The sequence below is a fragment of the Oxyura jamaicensis genome, chromosome 10 (assembly GCF_011077185.1).
Source record: "Oxyura jamaicensis isolate SHBP4307 breed ruddy duck chromosome 10, BPBGC_Ojam_1.0, whole genome shotgun sequence".
NCBI lineage: Eukaryota > Metazoa > Chordata > Aves > Anseriformes > Anatidae > Oxyura > Oxyura jamaicensis.
This window is the reverse complement of record NC_048902.1, coordinates 18231073-18250671: the sequence shown is the minus strand read 5'-3', so window position 1 is coordinate 18250671 and position 19599 is coordinate 18231073. Positions and strand designations below refer to the sequence as shown.

Genomic DNA, 19599 nt, shown 5'->3' with positions numbered 1-19599 from the left:
AATATTTTTCTGTATCAGATGTGCGATAGGGTTAACATTCGCACTCTGAAGATTTGGATCGATTATGGCACAGGCCATTAATTTAAGTAAATGTTTGCATCCTGTTATGCTACTCTGAACTGGAGATTGAAGGCAAGGGTATCAGTTTTTAGAGGAAATGATCAGCTTTCATCTTTAAACCTTCAAAGTTTTTGTTCTTTTCACCTTAGTGTTTCTCATGCCTCATCTGCAGAATGCTTGTGTTGTAAGTCTCAAAGCTGTCTACAAAAATATGAACCAAGAAAAAAATTGGCACCAGTCATTGGCATTAGCTGTAGAAATTATTGGCAAATGTAGCTGTCTCCTCTTTTAGCCAATGGTAATGTGGTATTTTTAATTCAATAAAGTATTAAAAAAATCCAAATGTAAAAGTAATAAACATTTGACAGTAAATATTTGTTTCAAAAAGGAAATAAACTTCAGGAAATTAGCCTGCTCAGTCTTTTTATGCTTACATGTGTCTACTGTCTATTTTCTTATTTAATAAAAGAGCTACACTATACCATTTCGTTGGAGATGGCTGAGCTACATAATCACATAAGGCAAAGCAGAGGACCTATATTCAAAAATGTCCTACAATCTGATCATAGAACAAAATTCAGAGATCAGATGAATCCCAAATCTCCCCATTTTTGAGAAACTGCAGAAACTTTTTGTACAGTAAGCTCTGTCCCTTTATGGCATCAAGAAAGCAATTTTTAAAGGGGTGTAATATCCTTTGCTTTCCCAGAGAGCCAGGTGCCTAAATGCTTGGCAGCGTTTGGAGCTCAGACGCTGGTCCAACTAGATAGTTAATCCATGAATATTCAACCTTACCCGGCTGTTTCATACTGTATCTCCAAAATTCCTCTTCCATGTTTGTTTTTAACTCAGATGCTGTAATACAAAATAGTGGCCTTCAGAATTTTAACAGTTTCCCAGACCAGCAAAAAGTAGCTCCTTGCTATCCTAGTCCAAATCTGCAGAACAGAAATGAAAACCTATGAGGTTGACTCAGCTGTACATTAATTTTGCCCGTTGGCATTCCTTTTAAATTTGTTTAGATCCTGTGTCTACATTTCAATATACTCACGATCAATGGGAATGCTGATATAGCAGGAAATAGGACTGTGCTTCTGCCATACCAGACACCTCCCGTTTCCAGGTGGGGGATTGTACAGTCATGCCCTCTGGCAGTGCTAGAAGAGCTTTCGGCCCACCTAAGAGAATGCACAGTCCTTTATATTTTGAAGTAGATAACTTGGTATTACCAAAAATTAAACAGATGACTCCTCTGTTCTCAAGTTCTGAGCAAAATCCTGATGGGACTTGCAGAAGAAGCTGAACAGCAATGCACCTTTGATACTGCATGGTGCGTTATCAGCGTACCCCAGACACAGAGACCTGTGGGGACTTGGCTGCTGAATGCCCGTGGGAGTCAGGGCCAACATGCAAATGACTGGAATTGAACCTGTCTGACCTCTGTTCTTCAGATCTGCACAATGAATCAAGTCTTGTGAATTCATGTGACCCCCATACAAGAGGAAGCAAAAGGCTTCTGTCCCACACAAGCTATGAAGACCTCTGCAGACTGGAGACTTTTAACTCTTTGCTATCCCTTTTTTTTTAGCTGTGTTATCAGAGAGGAAAAGCATAAACGGTTAATGCCTGCATCCCTCTCAGAGCAGAGGTGGTGTTTCTCCACGAGAAACATGTAAAAATGCATTGTTCATAACCTCTTATGAAAATATCCCGTGTGTTTAGTCAGAAACCCGTGTTTATTTTTCAGACTGGCATGCCTACTAATAGAGGCTTTTGCACTGAAATTATATTTATGGAAAAAATGTGATTTCTATCTCTTGTATCCAGTGTTTGGCTTTTTGTTTTATAAACCTTTTGGCTTATTTATTATTAACACATTTTTGCGGGTTTTTACATAACCATTATCTTTCAGGATTGTTTTGAGTCAAAACCGTGCTTAGGCTAAAATGGCATGTGGAAAGAGCTTAGCATTGCTACAGAGGGAGTTTTTGCTGAAAAAGGGACACTGTCAACTTGGATGTGACTGCCTATGTGGGTTTTGACGTGACACTTTTTGAAAATTTAAGGCAGCTAGAATTGGCTCTACCATTTTCCTTGAGTTCAAGTTGTTTTTTTAACAAATACACCTATCTCCCAGTATCGCAAAGCCACAAGGCAGCAGCACAAACAGGGGTGCAAAATTGGCTGTAAGCCAAATGAGATGGACTGGACTTCTGGGCTGACGTGGAAAAGGAACAGAACCAAGAAAATGTAAAGAAAGAGGAACTGTAATAATCAAGGAAGATAAACAGCTGTAATAATCAAGGTGATTGTATGTATCCCTTCTGTTTTCATATTTGATGGCACATTGCTGAATATAATTAAGCAATTGTGGGTGTCTGTCATCTGGAGCTTGATCACAGAGAGACTGCCAGAGTGGACTTTTGGACTCCATGCCTGGGAATCAATGGGCCTTTGTTTTTTCTTTGCAGAGTCGTTTGCAAGATCCAGACAATGACAGTAAGCCCTATTATTTAGTAATGTATAGAATATTTACAAGAACATGGTATTTAGATTTTGAGCTGATTTATCCTGAAAATAATAGGCTGCATTGTCATTTTCTGTACAGCCGGGAACTTTGGCTACCTAATCTTCTATCACACATACACACTTTAACTTCTGTGTAAATATAATACTAATACATCTGGAAAAGGATGGGTTTGGTTTTGTTGAGGCTTGCAGGATAGGAGCCTGGCAATTCTAAAAATAAAACTAGAAGATTTTATTTTTTAGAACTAAAGGCAACAACTTCCTTCATTGCCACGCTATATTTTACAGTTTTCCTAATGTAGGTTGTTAAAATTCAGACTATTTTCACGTTGACTGCTTCATATGAAACTGAAGTGTCCTATTTCACTGCTTCTGTATGTTGCAAAAAGACCTTTTTCTCTTTATTTTCAGTGGAAATACTTTTTGTTTAATAGAGAGAAAGAGAGAGAGAAGCAGAGTTCCTGCCTGGGCAGCACAGCCCAGTTTACAATTATTGGAATGCTTCAGAAATTTTTGTATGTGTTTCAGTTTGGAAGATGGTCAAAACACATTCTGGTGCAGTGGTTTAAAGAAAAATAAAAAGAGAGAGGGGAACCAAAATAAAATTATAAAAATACAATGTGGAAATTTAAGAATATAAAAATAACAAACTCTTAAAAATAATAGAGAGTGCCTATTAAGAATCAAGCACTTGAGCTTGGAAATCCTGTATTTTCTTACTGAGACACAAAGAGAGGGAGAAAGGGTTAGTGTAGCCTTGTGATGTGGCATCTACAGCTGAAGCATGAACTTAACAAAATTAGCCAAAACGCAATTGAGTATCAGCCTGCAAATAGCGTGTAACAAGTTAGAAGGGCAGTCAGCCCTCTCCGCTGGCATTCTGGGAACTTCCCCTCTCTGAAGCACTTGGAGAGAAAATTCCCATAAGCTTCACAACCACATCTAAACACTGTTTGTACGTATCTGTATTTATTTTGTTAGCCCTCTATTCTTCTTCCCCATGGCCAAGAAATGCATTCTCTGTTTCCCAGTGTGTTTTTTTTTGTGTGTTTTCTTTAATGGCCAACAGTATCTGTTATTAAACTTTAACTCCATACTTTTCTTATCTTGAAATCAGGTGTTAGGGCCTGAGGAGTTGACTGCGAGTTGCTAGGTGAGTGCTATCCTCACTGAGGACAACAAGAGATGGATGATGCAAGGTGCAAGGTCAGAATTTTAGTTTCTAGGCTGAAAATATAGCATTTGATGGGAGTGATAAGGCTGTATGAAATGTCCCTGCAGCTCTTTGCCCCATCTTCACCATGGGATATCTTCTCCTGAGACAGCACATACCCCAGGCACTACGCTTAAGTTTTGGCTGACCCAGCCTTCAGGGTTGCAGGATGACAGCATGGTGCTGTGAACTCAGATTTTCTTGGTGGCTGCATGTAGTATTAACCTTAGAAACAGCACTTAACACATGAGATCTACAACACCGTGCTAGTACAGCCTCTGTGGCTGTGACGTAGCTGATATTAGGAGTCAGGTACGTTTCATATGGGATCCATTTCTTCCTAGCTGGAGTAATGCAAATCAATCCATCTAGCTCAGAGAACCAAACCCAGCATGCTGCCCTTCATGTTTGCTGGATTCAGTTTGTTGCGTTTTCTCTGACACAGAACATTAACAAATCTCGGAAATGCCTATGGTGAGGTTTTTCTGCTTTTCAACAAGGAAAAGGGTAGCACCGGAAAGCAGTTGACTCTGAAGGGCCATTTCCCCAAGAGTTCTTTAATTCTCCAAGACCACTTCCTCAAAAGTTAAAACAAACTTTCTGATTGTGTGCACTTGGTCTGATGTCGGTGATTTTCCACTCACACAAGTACCGGTGAAGAGTCCATTCACTGAGTTAATGGAGTTGCATTGATATAAAAACTGCTACCTAAAGCGGAATCATCCCAAATTTGTTTGTTGGCTCCAAGAAGGCAGGTTATTAGCCCTACTCATCGAAAAAGCATTACTGTGCACATTTTTCTGTGTTCTGATAGTGAAACACATCAGTTGATAGATAGTCATCAGATAGTGAAAACAGGGAGGTGTTTCTAAGAATCCTTCTCTAACTGCATCTAGAAAGGTAACACATTTATTTCTTTTATAACTTGGACTGAGATGCTTTCTGTCCAGCTGTAAAGAGATGCATTCTTCTTTGTCATTAATGACTACAATTATGTATTACGAGTTTGTTGGGTTGTCACCCAGATATTGACTGTTGCCTGAATATTCTAGTCCCTTGTGATTCTTTCCCGAGTGTTTCCTTGACTTCTGGATCAGATCCATCACTTGGGCAGACAGCTGTACAGGAAGGTCCGCAGCTGCCCGCTGATAAATGCCCACAAGTGTCCCAGTTATCTTGTCTGGGGCAGCACATGGCTCCTTTTCAGAAGTGCCTTCCAATTTTATAGGATTCTGATTTTCAACACTTCTCATCTAGCTTTCAACAGCAAGAATTTCCACTTAACAGCAGTGGGAAACCACTAGTGTTCACCTCCCTGCGATCCACTGTGGATTGTCAATTGTTTATACACCCAGAATTGAAGGCACTGGCAGGGTAGAAAATGTGAGCATTGTTTTTATCACCTGGTTGTGTAAAGAGTTCATCCTTGAAGCACGCTGTGAGGCTTTGAACAGGAAAGTGTGTGTAAGTTGTGTGTTTATTGTACTGAATAGGTGTTAATTAGGAATCTGTTTATCAGCATGTTTTATCTCACAGTCAGCTATATGCCAAGCCAAAGCCTTGGCAAAATTAGAGATCTGATAGTTCATTGAGAGCCAGTTTATTTATAGGTGTGCCTTTGCGTTATGTGGTCTCTTGCTTGTCTTCCTTAAAGATATTTGTTCTTTCGAAGTCCTTCTTCATAATCCCCTCATTTTGTTTTCCTGGTGGTTTAATTCTGCTTCTAGAAATAAGAGGTTCCTCTTTCCAGTGGGCAATAGGCAGCAGGAGCAAATTCTTTCTCAGGGAAGCTAAATGTTTCTTTGGCTGAATCCAAGATGAGGGAGTGAGTGTGCAGGGAAGGAACTAGCTTGTGGAGCCGTTACCTGGTGGAAGGATATCTTTATTTGCTGGATTCTCTTTATGCTAAGGAGATTTGGAAGCTTTCTGTTGTAGGTAATAATCTTTGGCTTTGAGACACAGGAGTATTGCGAGCTCTCTCTTCTCACTGAGATCATCTGAGGTCACTGGGCAGAATCACAGTGCTTTTAGTGGCTGTGGTGATGCAATAGCTAACCCAGGACCTAGCAGGCTCTATACTCAAGGCCTGTGGGCAAAGAGCTGGCTGAATTAGTGCTGGCTTCTCCTCGCTTCCAGCTGCAGCACTGAGTTAAAGAACCTTAAAATAGATTACTTCCCCGGAGCCCCATGCGAGTGGTCCTGGTGCTTCACACGCCGCAAGCCTCTGCTGGCACATGGCTGGGATAGAGCTGCATGTAAGGTAAACACCATCTTCAGGCACAGTGTGTTGTGAAAAAGTAGGAAAAGCTGTGAAAGGTGAGAAGGCCCCCAGCCAGACATGTTCCTGGGAGCATCCCAGGAGTTGTTCCTAGTTCTGCCCTGAGGTTTAGCCAGCAGGCAGTGTGAGTGTGGCTGTGACACTGAGCAGAGGACTGCGGCGCTCAGAGCCGTGTTTTCGCTTGCGTCCCAGCAGACTTTGAGTAGGACATTTAATCCCTTTCTGTTCCTCTCTTCCTACATATGTAGGAAAGAGAAAAAGCTTTCTTTATCTCTGTACTCCCAGGAGTCTGTTTAGATTACAATTTCTTTGAGGAAGAGAAAACACCTGGCACAGTAAGGCCCCTTTCTCAAATAGGTGCCATTATAGTAGCTGTAATCGGAGGCGTCCTACACCTGCCCAGCAGATACCTCCTACATTGGGAGCTTCCGGACTGCGACCTCTCACTGCTGGCTTCTAATAACTATGCAGGCAAGTTTTGGTATCTTGCAGGAGTTTCTGAGAGTTCCAAATTTGTCCATTTAATATTTTTTTCTGTATAAATTCCTTAATGTTTCAGTTGAACAAAGCATTTAAATTTTTAAAAGGAAACCCGATATTTTATTGAAATACAACATCTCAACAACCATCTCACTTTTTTTTTCTCTCCCCTCTTGGCAATATTTCAAGCTGGGAGTTGATCCAAAGATGACCTTTCCCCACAGACAGTTTCAACAAATCAATATTTTTCCAGAGAAGAATATCTATCATTGGAAAATCAGATCTGGCATTTTGTGGGTGCTTTAGGGAGGACTTTGCAGGCAGAGACCTGCCTTCTAAAAGCTGGTTGCTGAATGTACAATTAGCAGTAATACCGCTCTTTTGATGGCTTCTTCTATATCAATGAAAGCTCTGAACTGACATTCATATACAAGCAGCTTGCTTTCAAGTCGTGCCATTTCTTACTTTGATATTTCCCCACAAAGCTGGCTATTTAATTATTAAAACGTCAGTCACTGCAACTGGTTAGCTGTAGGACTGTTTAATGGGGATTTTTGTTTGGGTTTGTATTGTAGCTGAAGAGGATATATGATCTCTTTTGAAACGAGCTATTAACATGATAAAACATCTTGGGAATATACAATACCAAAGCTGATGGTTTAATCTTTGCTGGGGTATCTGAAAGCTGTATTAAATACAGGGGACGGCACTAACGAGTACTTGGGCTTTGTAGTGGTATGGCACTAGAACACAGAGCTGCGTCGCAGTACCAGATTTTTCTGTAACTGTTTCCTGAAATATGCTTTGCATTTAGTATCCGGATTCAAACACAGGGATACTATAAAAATCCTGTGTTTTTCATACCTCAGAGATGGGGATTTTCAGAAAGGTTGGTATCGCTCAGAGAGCGTTTTAGTTTATTTTTGTGTGCCTATGCCTGTATACAGACACAGATACACACAAAAATATATATGTATATACGCATACACCCGTACAAGTGAATGTTCGCCCCAGCTGCGTTTATGGGCTGGTCTCAGCTCTGTCCTTCTGGTCCAGACACACCTGTTTGAGGTTAGCTGGGCCCGTTGCTTCCCCCAGGCTCATACCTGGGCATGTTAGCTGAGTTTAGCACCTTCCACATTCTTGTGGACTAAGGAAGAATTCTGTTTGGCAACCAAAGTTGTACAAAAAACCACTTCATTTTTATGACTTTCTGTTTCCACCACCCCTCTTCCTCCTTCCTTTTTTATATCAAAGAGGAGAATTTAACCCCAATTTACATGCAGCTTAAGATCCAGGGACTTGAGGCTGAAGGTTAACAACTACTGGCCTTCCATAAGGCTCAGATAGCTAACAGCAGTGCTCATATGTGTCTAGAACAACTTCCTAGACATGTGGTGACTTTCATTACATCTTCGGCCAGCATGTCCTCCTGACAGAAAGCAGAAGCAGTGAGTTTCCTTCTGTTAAAACAGACTCAAGCGTGTTGTGGCTTTACATCTAGGAAAACAAGCGTCCTCTCCGAGCTGGAAGTTTGGCATTTTGGGAAAAAGCTTTCTCAGTTTATAGAGTTTATTGCTGAGATCGGTGTTGCTTCTGTAACACTTGGCAGTTAATAGATGTCCTTCTTGATTTTAACGCTCTCCAGGGGAGGAGAGGTTGTGAGAACCTGAGAGTTGTGGTGTGGAACAACTGATTTCTCACTTTGTTCTGAAATCTCCGGCTTGTCAATTCTTCTGCCTCAGCATACCTAGCTGTAAAACAGCATGTGATGTCCTCGTGGCTAATGGCTGCTTAAGTGCTTTCAGAGCTGTGGGTAAACCACTAATTAGTCATAGTCATTTAGTCAGAGTGATGTCTGGTATTTTCTCATATGCCGTATTAGCTTGAGAAAAATGTCTTGAAAATTCATTGATTTAGGTTTCCCTGGTGTATTTGCTGTTGTTTGTTTGCTCGATGATAGCTTTCTGTGTTGTGGTCGGTACAGATGTTTCTGAATTGTGCTGTCTGCTTCTAGTTGTTGTGAATGTTCTTTTCGTTTAAATAGCGCAAAAGCCTCTTTCCAGAAAGAAACATAGAAATAAAACGGTGCAGATACTGCTGTGATAACTATTTCGTTTAGCATGTTCTACATCATCACTCTTGGTGTTGGGATTTCTCTCATCTGCACCCTCTGCCGTACAGATCCCTTTTACGCAGACATACCAACACGCGTGTACACCAAGCACACATGCACCCACAGTCTCAAACATTACATCGTGAAAGAGCCGCAAGGTTGAGGCGTGTTGACTCAACTGTTTAATGAGGTGCAATAAATCTTGACAAGACCAGCTGGCACTAGAGGCAGGCTTCTCATCTTTTTACCATTACATTGAAACGTGAACAATAGTGGAAAGAAATGTAACTCTTCTTTTTCTGTTTTTGGTGCTCCGATCTGTAGCACTGTGTTGAAATCATCCACTCCCATGGAATGTTAAGCACGGTGGGTGCTGTGGAAAACATTAACAACGTAAAGGCCCTTTCTCCTGGTTCTCTGTCTCTGTTTCTGAAAACGTTATTGACCTGACAGATCACTCGAAAGTGGTCAGCATTAATATCCCAATAACACACACCGGCTGAGCAGAGCAGCAGTGTTGAGTAATGGTAGGCAGAACATGTTTCAAGTCTGGTAGCAAGACGTGCGGCACCTCGTGCTGCTCCTGCCCTCGCATCTGACTTTTCACCTTCTCCAGCACCTTGGACTCTAGCAGCTACTTCTCACCACCAAACCCTTCCTGACTTTCTCCCTGCCTGTCTGCTTATAGCTTATCACCAAGCTCCTCTGCTGCATGGCACACCACAAAATCCTTTCCTCTTTCTCCTTCTCCTTCAGATCTTCTGCCAAGGGTCAATGCTGGCTGATAATAGCAACCACCAGGACAAACAGGGCTGACTGGGCTTTACCGTGCTTAGTTGCTTCAGTACCTCTAAAAAAGAATACAAGTAATTAAGAAGCTCAGACACCCAAACATGTGGCATGGCTCCAAAGCTCTCATCGTGTCCTCCCGGATTCCTTTTTAATGGGCCAGATTTATTCTAGTGACAAAGAAATCTCTTTAAATAATGTACTTCTCGTTTAGGGTGGTTTTTGTTTCTGACAATGGCATCCATCAACCTCTTTTATGTTCTCCGCCCCAACACTTCATGATAATTTATCCCTAAAAATAATTGCTCCCAAACCAACTAGAGGCCTCTGGATTCACATGAGAGAGACTGCCTGAGCTTTGCAGTGTACCCCATAATGATAACTGACACCCAGAAGTAATAATTGCACCTCATTGCTTTGTGATTACAGCATTTGATGTGTGCTGGGCTCTGGTGCCTGGTGGAAGGAGATACATCCTGTAAAACAAAGTTGGATCCCCCTCTGGATGGCACTGAATGTGGCGCAGACAAGGTAATCAGAAGACTCAGCAGCAGTGAGTTTGTTTTTTCCAGCATTGTCGTTGGAATAATGTTTCCAAAATGTTCACTATTTACCATGAACCCATATTTTATACCAATTCCTTACAGAAACTGCTCGATCAACAGCTGGATTGGGTTAGGTCTTTCTGATTTTATGTTAGGTGTATTCCAGTAGCCTCTGGAAAGCTCAGCAGTGAAGCTCTTGTGGTCTGGGCCCTACACAAACGCTGTGGGAAAACCCCATACCACCCCCTGCTAACTGCTCAGCCTGAGCACCCCGGGAGCCACATGAGGTGGTAGCCCGCTCCTGGCAGGTCTGCAGGTGGTGTTTCAAGAGTGAGGTGTTTTTTCAGTACAAGCTAAGGAAGTAGTGTTCTTGGGTGTGTTTGAGCTAGGAAGTCTGGAGAGCATTTAGCTTGGCATTTGGGGAGCGGAGGCAAATGGGGAAAGAACAAGAGGCTACTTAAAAACTTTACGGTTTCTAAAAGGAGCTCAAAATACGTTGAGTTCAAATTGGGTGATGTTCAGTTATTTTGAAGTATTATTTGCTTCACTGTGTGTATATGCTTAGATGACTAAGGCATAGACAGACTTCCCAGAGTCCTGGTCAATGGAGAAAATGGTTACAAAAACCCCAAAATAAGCTCTCAGGTTAGTAGATCTCCCTTCAGTGAACTTCATCGTTCCCTTCGCTAACTTCAGTGCTGTAAGGGTGTGTGTTGCTGAGACTCAACTGCTACCTCCCAGCTGTGCTAACAGAAGTTGGCTTAAGGGATCATGTTTAACCTCTGCGATGGGCTGTGCTAGGTGGTTCGTAAATGTGCCTGGTTCCTTCTCCCACTGTGGCTGATAACTCCTTAAGCTACAAAGGAACTTGACTGGTTTGGTAACCGCCAGCCTCCCTGCTTGGTAGTTTGGGATTCTGGTATTTATTGTGTGCTGTATTGTTGGGGAGGTAAGAAAGAGAAAACCTTAAAAGCTTGTTGCTAAAATCAAAGATCAGAGACCTTTTCTTTGCTTGCAAATGGAAGATAAACAATGAGAAGAAAAGCTATGCTCTGGAAAGCATGACAAGGAAATTGAGACAAAATGTTTTTACATATATGTTTTTCTAACCACAGGAGTCCAGTGATTTGTTCGTCAGAATGCTTTGCAGTTGCTTACTGTATCATATCCTGGACAGAGCAAGAGAATGGGCTGAGTTTGCTGCTTGGGCAGGAGCCAGTGCAGCCTATTAGAATCAAAGTTTTCTTGGGGCCTTAGCCAAGCTAGGGTCAAAATACCTCAATGATTTTGTAGATACCGGGAACGCTGCTGCTAAAGACATTGCTTTGGGGTATGAGTTCTTGAACTCAGGTTCTGTGAAGAGTGTAACTTTAAGTCTTAGCACTTAGATAATTACCTTCATTACAAACGAAGGGGCTCATTTCTGTGATTTATCTTTTAATGACAGAATTCCCTTCAGGGTTTGATTGAGGGTGACACTTAATTTCTGTGTTTCTCCTCCTCCATCTCACAGAAGCCTTGAATTTCCAGAAACTTGAACATGGGCTTTTGTAGTCTCTGAGACATCCTTTTTAAGTCCACCAGAACAGGATTGTTTGCAAGATCAGGGCTTCCTTCTAGCCTGTGATAACGCAATTGCATTTCAGTGGTGCCGAGCTGGGGAGTGTGTCAGTAAAACTCCCATCCCTGAGCATGTTGATGGAGACTGGAGCATGTGGAGTCAGTGGAGCATGTGCAGCCGGACGTGTGGCACAGGAGTGCGATTCAGACAGCGGAAATGCGACAATCCCCCGTAAGTCTTCACATCATGCTGATTTTTTTTTGCATGTAGCATTTAGGCAAACCACGCTGCAAGAGTTCAGTGAAGAAATGAGCAGCAGAGCTGCCTGGGGGACACGACACCTGGTGTTCACTGGCAAGGACCAGGTCAGAATCCAGGAGTGACTTCGGAGCGAAGCATGTGCTGTGGAAGTGGCTTGAAGGGTTCCCGTTGGAAGTGGCCCATTGCCATGATTCAGATATAGATACAATTGAATTAAAGACCTGCAGGTTGGCAGAGGAATGATGCTGTGTTTTCCCTTCTGCACTGCAGTGGATGAGAAGGGGTAATCTGGATCTGCAGAGCAAACTGAGCCAATACGTCTTAGAGATCACTTTTGCAGGCAGTGCTGGCTTCATCTGTCCCTGTGGGCTTGGGAAACAATTGAGTGGCTGACAGTGGGCAGTGTGCTGTGGTTGTGATAATAAAGCAACCTGAGATACTCTGTACATCAGGATGTGCTGCGTACGTAAAGTGTTCTGTACAGAGTGGACCCTGCTTGGCTCCTGCTTGGGCTTGGCTTTTTTTCAGATTCAAGAAGAAATGTACGTGATGTTATCTCCCGTGTGCCATCCTTCATCTGTCTGGTCGGTTATGGCATGCCTGGAAGTCTTCTTCTGAGAGGTCGGAGCAAGTTACCTCTGTGGCCATATAAATGGCCACCTCTGAGGGCATTATAGCTTCTGAGATGATCGAGTGTGCTCACAATCTGGAGAGCAACCCTCCAAGTTGTGCAGAATCACAGAATCACAGAATTTCTAGGTTGGAAGAGACCTCAAGTTCATCAAGTCCAACCTCTGACCTAACACTAACAGTCCCCACTAAACCATATCCCTAAGCTCTACATCTATATATGCATCTCCATATTTACTTATATTTTAAGGTTTTCTTCACAGACAAAGCACAGGAAACTTCTTTTACATAGGGCTGAGATTCTGGCTAGCAACAAAGTCACTTGGAAGAGATGCCCAAGTGATGGGTAGGCACCCACTGGCTGCTGCTGAGGTATATTCATGTAAAAGGGACACTTTTGTTTATTCCTCTCCTTAAGGCTGAACATGTCTGCAGTGTCCGGGCTTGATTTTTGCCAGCTCTTTTTCCTGAACAAGGGGCTGAGCTGCTTTCTTTGCTGTCAGCTACAAAAAGACTCTTTAACCACAGCACTGACCGAACCTAAATCCATTCATCATCGTTCCTTAAATTACAGGAAATGCTCCCTCCAAGATTGCACACTGATTTTAAAATTCTCTTGCTCATATACATTCTTGGCTGGGGATACACACGTGATCTTCTTTTGCTTCATATTCCTGGCGTCAGCCCACTTCTTCTGCAGCTGGTTTATTCACTGTCCAAAAGTATTGGCTAAGGGATTTATCTTTTCGTTTATGTGTATTTGGTCTTGGGATTTTTTTCTTTTCTGGAATCTGTACTCCTGCCAGCTGACTTTTGAGCCTGTGGGACTATCAGTATTTTTAAACCAGTTGCTTCACTGTTTGATTTGGTTTTTCCTCTCTGTAATTTCTGTGAGTGCTTGCATGCCTTGCCTCCAACTGGTTGTAAGGCAGTGTGTTGTTAGCCGGTTTGCACGTGCAGACTTCCAAGCTGTACTGTGTTGTGTTCTGGTCTAGTCTTTGGGTCATTGTTGTGCAGTGGGGTTGAAGGAAAAAACGGCGGTTTACACAGAACATGAGAATGAGATCCTCACCCCTTCCCCCATCCTCTCTTGTCATGTCTCAGGGTGTCATAAAGGGACTTTGATTTCTTCAGTCCCATTAGTGGGTGGATTCTCTTGGCAGAAATAGGGGGGAAAGGTAGAAGATGGCTGTGAAGGTGCCTACCAGGAAATCTCGCAGTCTCTGTTTCAGGGGCGTATCAGGATGGTCTTGAATTACACTGTGGGAAATCCCAGGCAGTGCTACAGCCCATACTACACAGAGCTCGAGGCCTTTGTTTTTACTGATGACCGTTATTACCAATAATAAGAGCCACTGGCTTCCAGTCTGTGTTAGCAAACTCATAGAAAGTCCTTCACGAGTTAATGACATCTGAAGATGATCTGATCTGATTAAAATCCAAACATCTGCTGATGAAAGCACAGTGAGTAGTCGTCCTGCTGTGTCTTCTGCTTCGTGGTCATCAGGTTGATCCTGTGCTCTCCAGAGAGCACTCTGTTACTCCTTGGGTATCCTCCAAGATTTCTGCACGTCTGCTGCCTTGCATGCCTCTGTGGCAGAGGAGAGGCGTTAGCAGTGCAATCAGGCGTTGTACAGGCTGTTCCTCTGGTGACTCTCTGTGGCATCATGTAGGGTTTTTCTGGTTTAGCTTTAGTTTTGTTTGTGAAGAAACGAAATAGAGGCATTTGTTAAGAGTTTGAGTTTTCCTTCTTAATGCTGATGCAGAATCAGTGGCCTTTCCTGCATGCTTAAGAACCAATATGTGAAATGGCATGGTTTTCATGGATGGAGATTATCTGCTGCACAGGCTTCTTTCTGGACACCCTACTTGCAGAACAGCTTATAGCTACGTCTTTGTTATTTTACTTTCAAGATGCTGAAAACAGAACTTTGGAGGACGTGCTGAAGAGACATTTGCTGTGCCTCCATTGTCATGGGTGTTTGAGGCAGGGAGCAAAGCACATGGTGGGAAGCAAAAGGTGAAATATTCCAAGTTGCCTGCCTCTGCCTTGTGCGATCCTGGGCACAGTAACGTACCCGTGGTGCCTCCAGGTTCCCTGTTAAGAATATAAATACTTTACTTTGGCGTTTGTGTTGGAACCACAAATTATCTTCTGAATTGCCTCATGGTGCAAGTATAATGATTATTTAGACTTTACATGTGCACCTTCCAAAGCCTGACTGTCACAATCACTTAAGTGATGTGACCATCACTTAAGAAACCTGTTCTGAGTCACAGGGAAAATTTAGAAATCAGACCTCATATCGTGGCAGTGCTCACAGCTTGGGAATGCTGTACTCGAAGTCCTGTTCTGAAACTGTTCAGAAAACAGGTTAGGACAGGAATGGACTGCTGCTGAAGTTGAAATTTAGGTCAGCAGTGTAAAATCAGCCACATCCCTTTTTTTGTGACCAGGATGCAGTTAAATAGTCCGTGTCTTTCAAGAAGGCTGGTTAGTGGATGGATTACCTCTTAGCAGAAGTGTACGATGTGCAGTCAGCTGCCTATTTATTAATCTGTGTGTGGGACACTACAAAAGAACATGCTTCTGAAACGCTCCAGAACATCTGCTCTGATAAGCCAGTTCTAGATCCAGCATGGAGTTTGAATAAATTTCTGTCAGAGTCAATGAGAGCAAGATTTGCCCTCCAGCAAGGAATGTCTGAGAGGAAGGATCCTTCCAACTATTTCAGTACTGCCTTGGACAGGAAAACTTAAATGAAGGTGTGCCTGTGAGTAGCTATGCTGTTCCTGCTGACCTTAGTTTGTCTTTTGTGCAATAGCCCGGGGCCCGGCGGGAAGAACTGCCGTGGAGCCAGCGTGGAGCACACCGTGTGTGAGAACTTGCCCTGCCCCAAAGGCGTGCCGAGCTTCAGGGACCAGCAGTGCCAGGCCCACGACAGATACACCAACAAGAAGAAAAGCCTCCTGACAGCTGTCATCGTTGATGGTATTTTTTTTTAGCTTCCTCTGTAATTCCTTGCTGTTTTTTCTCAGCAGCTTTTTAACTCGTCATAATTTCATCCACAAGACCCCCAGTTGTCTGTGAGAACTCTATAGAATGTTTCCATTAGCTGCATTTGAAAGATGGATTACAATAACATTCTTATTGCTTCCATGCTGCTCCTCTAGCCTTCTAAGCATCACCTTTGCCTCAAAAACTGGTTTGTGCTGCTCCTAAAGTCAGATGCTTTGTATTTCTTTCTCCAGATAAGCCATGTGAGCTCTTCTGTTCTCCACTGGGGAAGGATTCTCCTGTGCTGGTGGCAGACAGAGTCCTTGATGGTACTCCGTGTGGGCCTTACGAGACTGACCTCTGTGTACATGGCAAGTGCCAGGTGGAGTAACTTTCTCTTGTTTTACTCCTACTGTTATGTCTGACCCGGGGTAGCTATGTATGTCCTAGAAGACAAGGCATCGGTGTGGGTGGCTGGGCAGCCGTCCCTGAGAGGGTGACCCTGTTTTATAGGATCCATTGCAAGTGCTCCACAGCCCCGTGTCTTGGTCTGAGAATTATGATAAATGCCCAGGGTAGGAAGTGATTACTGAACAGCTGGGAGTGCCCAGCGATCACATTTGCTCATGTGTAGTCATCACATGGCTTGGGTGCGAAGGGACTTTGTGAGGGAGGCAGATGGGAGTGGAAGTCTGGCTTGCTTCCCCGCTCCATTTTGGCTACTAGAGGACTCACTGAAAAAATGCTGATGCTGCAAACTGAAATATGAATTGTTAGTAGCCCGTTACAAGTGTTTTCAGCTCTATCTGGGGCCTATCTAGAAATACTGAGGAAGCTTTCTGATACCACATGCTTCTTGGCTCTTTGAGCTGTGCAAACCACTATAATCCCCTGTGCATCCTACATCCTGTGATTTTGAACTATATTACTAGGTAATGTCAGGGTGAGTTTCTCACCTCGGGGCCCACCAAAACTGTTTGAAAGGCCTGTTTCCCTGCAGTAAGAAAAAGGTTCCCTTCTTCCTACAAAATAGGTTATAAAACTCCAAGCAGCAGACAGTGCGGGTTTAGAGGAAGAGATCCAGCAACCCATAGCACAACCCAAGACATTTTTCTTTTGCCTCTTGTCTGCATTGTCTTTTGCTCAGGTCACAGGGAGAGCAAGTGAGAAAGGGCATGGGATAGGTTTCCTTCTGCTCTCCTTCAGGAGCCGTTTTTCCCTTGCCAAACCCGGAGGATGCTCATTTCCTTATGTCTCTGGTCAGACAGGCTGAGAGTGGAAACAAAGAGGAATCTGTCCAAAAGTCTTTGGATTTCCTTTCCTTTTCCTGGAGTGAAGGAGTGATGACCCATAACCATTGCAATGATGGTTATTAATCTTTATCCAGTTTACATATGGAACCAAGATGAGGTGTGGGCAGTCTTTGTATACAACTCTTCATGGTTTGCAGCGTGTTGAACGATTAGGAAGGCCATCTCTTAGAGCTGCTTTTAGATTCCTTGAACATGTAGTGGAAATGCATAGACCCGTACTAACGGGAGGTGGATTGTTTGGGCGAGGGATGGAAGAGATGATGTTTATTTAAAGCTCAAAAATGACAAGAAGCCATTCAGATCGGATGCTTCTACCAGTGAGTAGCAGCTGGATTCCAGTCACTTGTTGCGGACACCGTGGCAGGGCAGTTTCTTCTCTCTCCTAATCATGTAGCACGTGTGCAGAGTTTGCTGCACACACAGCAGGGATGTGAAAGGCGGTTCAGCTGGCTAGTGCAGCCTTGCCAGTGCTGGATTCTTCATGCCAGTTCTTCCTCCCAAGTGTTATCCTAGTCTAGATTTTTATCCTGTGCTAGGAGTTTGTCTTTACACCATTACGCAGCCCGCTGACCCAGCAGAACAGCTTTCTAGCATTGCCCTTTACTTCCACTAGCTCCACTGGAGATATGCTGGGTTGCCCTGGGGGCACAAGGCACACCAAATGTGCCATTATTTCTGATTTCTGGGAGCAGCGAGTAAGAACTTTTTGTGCTTTGAGCCTTCCCAGCAGGAAGATGGATGATCACTGTATTAACACGGGTATAAGAGAGGCTTTGGGGACATAATGCAGTTTTACTAATTGTAACGTGACAGGATAAGTGTAAAAGCTTTATCTGGATTGAATTTTGCACTGCTGCAAGAGACTTCCCGCTGCTTCCTGCCAAATAGCTGCTGAAGAGGCATGTTTAATTCAGCCCTTCTGATTTATTCAGATGAAGAATCTGAACAGCAAGTTGCAGGGGAGCCAGCACGGGTCTGATTCTTTATATGCTCTTTAATAAAACGTGCCTTGCACAGAGCCAGGTTCATGGTGCATCCCAAGTTACTTAATTTTTTCCCTGTTTTCAGCTGTATCTAAAAAAAAACCTGAAAAACCCATTAATAACCTTTTATAGTAAGGGCAGCTGTGCACCTCCAGCTGTGTGCCATTGACCATTACGCTGGGCTGGCCAGCTTTACTGCTCCAAACATTCAGATCAGCCACAAATGGTAAATCAGACATCATGGCAATGCACATTTTCTTCTTCCAGTGAGCAGCAGTAGCCAGCTCCCCTCCAAATGAAAACCTTTATGAGCCCAGAGCTTTGGAGGTACATCATGAAAAGCAAATTGTGCTCTAACTTGGGGGCAACTGCCTTTAACTGTGCAGAGAGGTGATGACAGCTGCAGAACATTCAGTCCATTTGCATCTGGCTGGGAGAAAAGGCAAAATGATCAATTCAAGCCGAGCAGATTTGAAAGCCTTGTGAAGTCATTTATAATGCTCCTCTGCCTCATTATGCGATCTAGTGCTGAGAATCCCTGCGTGTGACTGTGCACCCCATTTGCCATAGATGCCTGTCAAACTAGCTGTGTGTTAAATGAATTTAATTGACATACTTATTTAATTACTCTTCTTCTCGTTTCTTTACCCAGTGTAGACAAAGCCTTGCAACAAGCATTGCAGGGGGGCTGGAGAAGAGAATAAGTGCTGAAATCAGAGGGTGGTATTACTGTTATTTATTTTCTTGTGTAATCCTTTCAGTTAAAGGCTCTCAGAGGCAGGAATGACACACTGCCAGTGTGACAGATGTATTAGCAGTATCCATTGCCTGCGAACATCTAGTCCAGGAAATGTAATAGCTCTTTTCCTTCAGCAGCATATGCTCCTAAATGAAACTCATGCGTTGTTGTTGGAAAAATGGATGTAGATGAACATGGCAAAGACAAACTGTTCTTGCAAGGAGAGGAGGGTTTTGAGAAGGGAAGCAGGAACAAATTCTTTGCAGCCTCGACATACCCTTACTGCAGCTGAGCACTAAAGGAGGAGAGACTTTTTTCATTGCATGTTGTGAACTTTTTACAGTTTCACTTTAAAGCCAGGAGCTGAGATCCATTCTAAACAATGTGAATGAAGCTTTTTGGTGTCAGCCTCGCTATCCTTGAAGTAAAACCATCATAAGCAGCAGTGTCCCTATGTTTACCACTTACACCTGAAGGCAGCTGGATGGTGTAAATTTGATTAATGCTGTGGTCACACAAGGAAGCACCAGAAGAGAGCAAAGTCAGCCCTGTATTTAGCGCAGGAGTTCCTAAGTCACCTCTATTTTTATAATCTTACCTCTTGTCTTTGAGATAAATAATACTTTATTCAGTTTTATCCTGTCCTTGTTTATTAGAATTGGTTTTGAGGATGAGCATTTCATTCTTGGTAGTGTTAGAAGGTTGCCAGAATTAGCACAAAATAAAAACGTAAGAGCTTGATAAAGTTTTATGCCTTTAGAAGAAACGTGGTAGAGAAGTAACAAACACACTTCTCCTGACCATCTTCTGGGTAAACAAGATGCCCTGTTCAGTATGCGTACCCATTTGTCATCTTTTTTTGAAATGCACATTGTTTTCTAGCAAGGAGAATTTGTTTTTTCCTGGAGTTTTCCAGAAACAGAAACTCTGTAACAGGCCGGAGAACAGCAGCAGTCTGATGAGGCTGAGGAGAGGAGAACGAGTGCACAGGCAGGCTTGCAGCCCAGTCCCTCTTGCCTGCTTTCACGGTTTGCTTTCTTTAGCATGGACATTACAGTCTTGATGAGGACAGGGTAATGCAGTGCAAACTCCCCCTCAGATTGC

At 43.2% G+C, this 19599-nt stretch overlaps 1 protein-coding gene across 2 annotated transcripts in view; it reads left to right on the top strand.

Annotated features, from left to right (window-relative positions):
- The window catches only part of ADAMTS17 (ADAM metallopeptidase with thrombospondin type 1 motif 17), a 173879-nt gene that overhangs the window by 88715 nt on the left and 65565 nt on the right, over positions 1 to 19599 (top strand). For both annotated transcript variants that reach the window (XM_035335702.1, XM_035335701.1), the window contains exons 11-14: positions 9895 to 9996; positions 11657 to 11802; positions 15288 to 15454; positions 15715 to 15842. In XM_035335702.1, coding sequence (XP_035191593.1) covers positions 9895 to 9996; positions 11657 to 11802; positions 15288 to 15454; positions 15715 to 15842 — 543 coding nt within the window. The remainder of the gene's footprint in view (positions 1 to 9894; positions 9997 to 11656; positions 11803 to 15287; positions 15455 to 15714; positions 15843 to 19599) is intronic.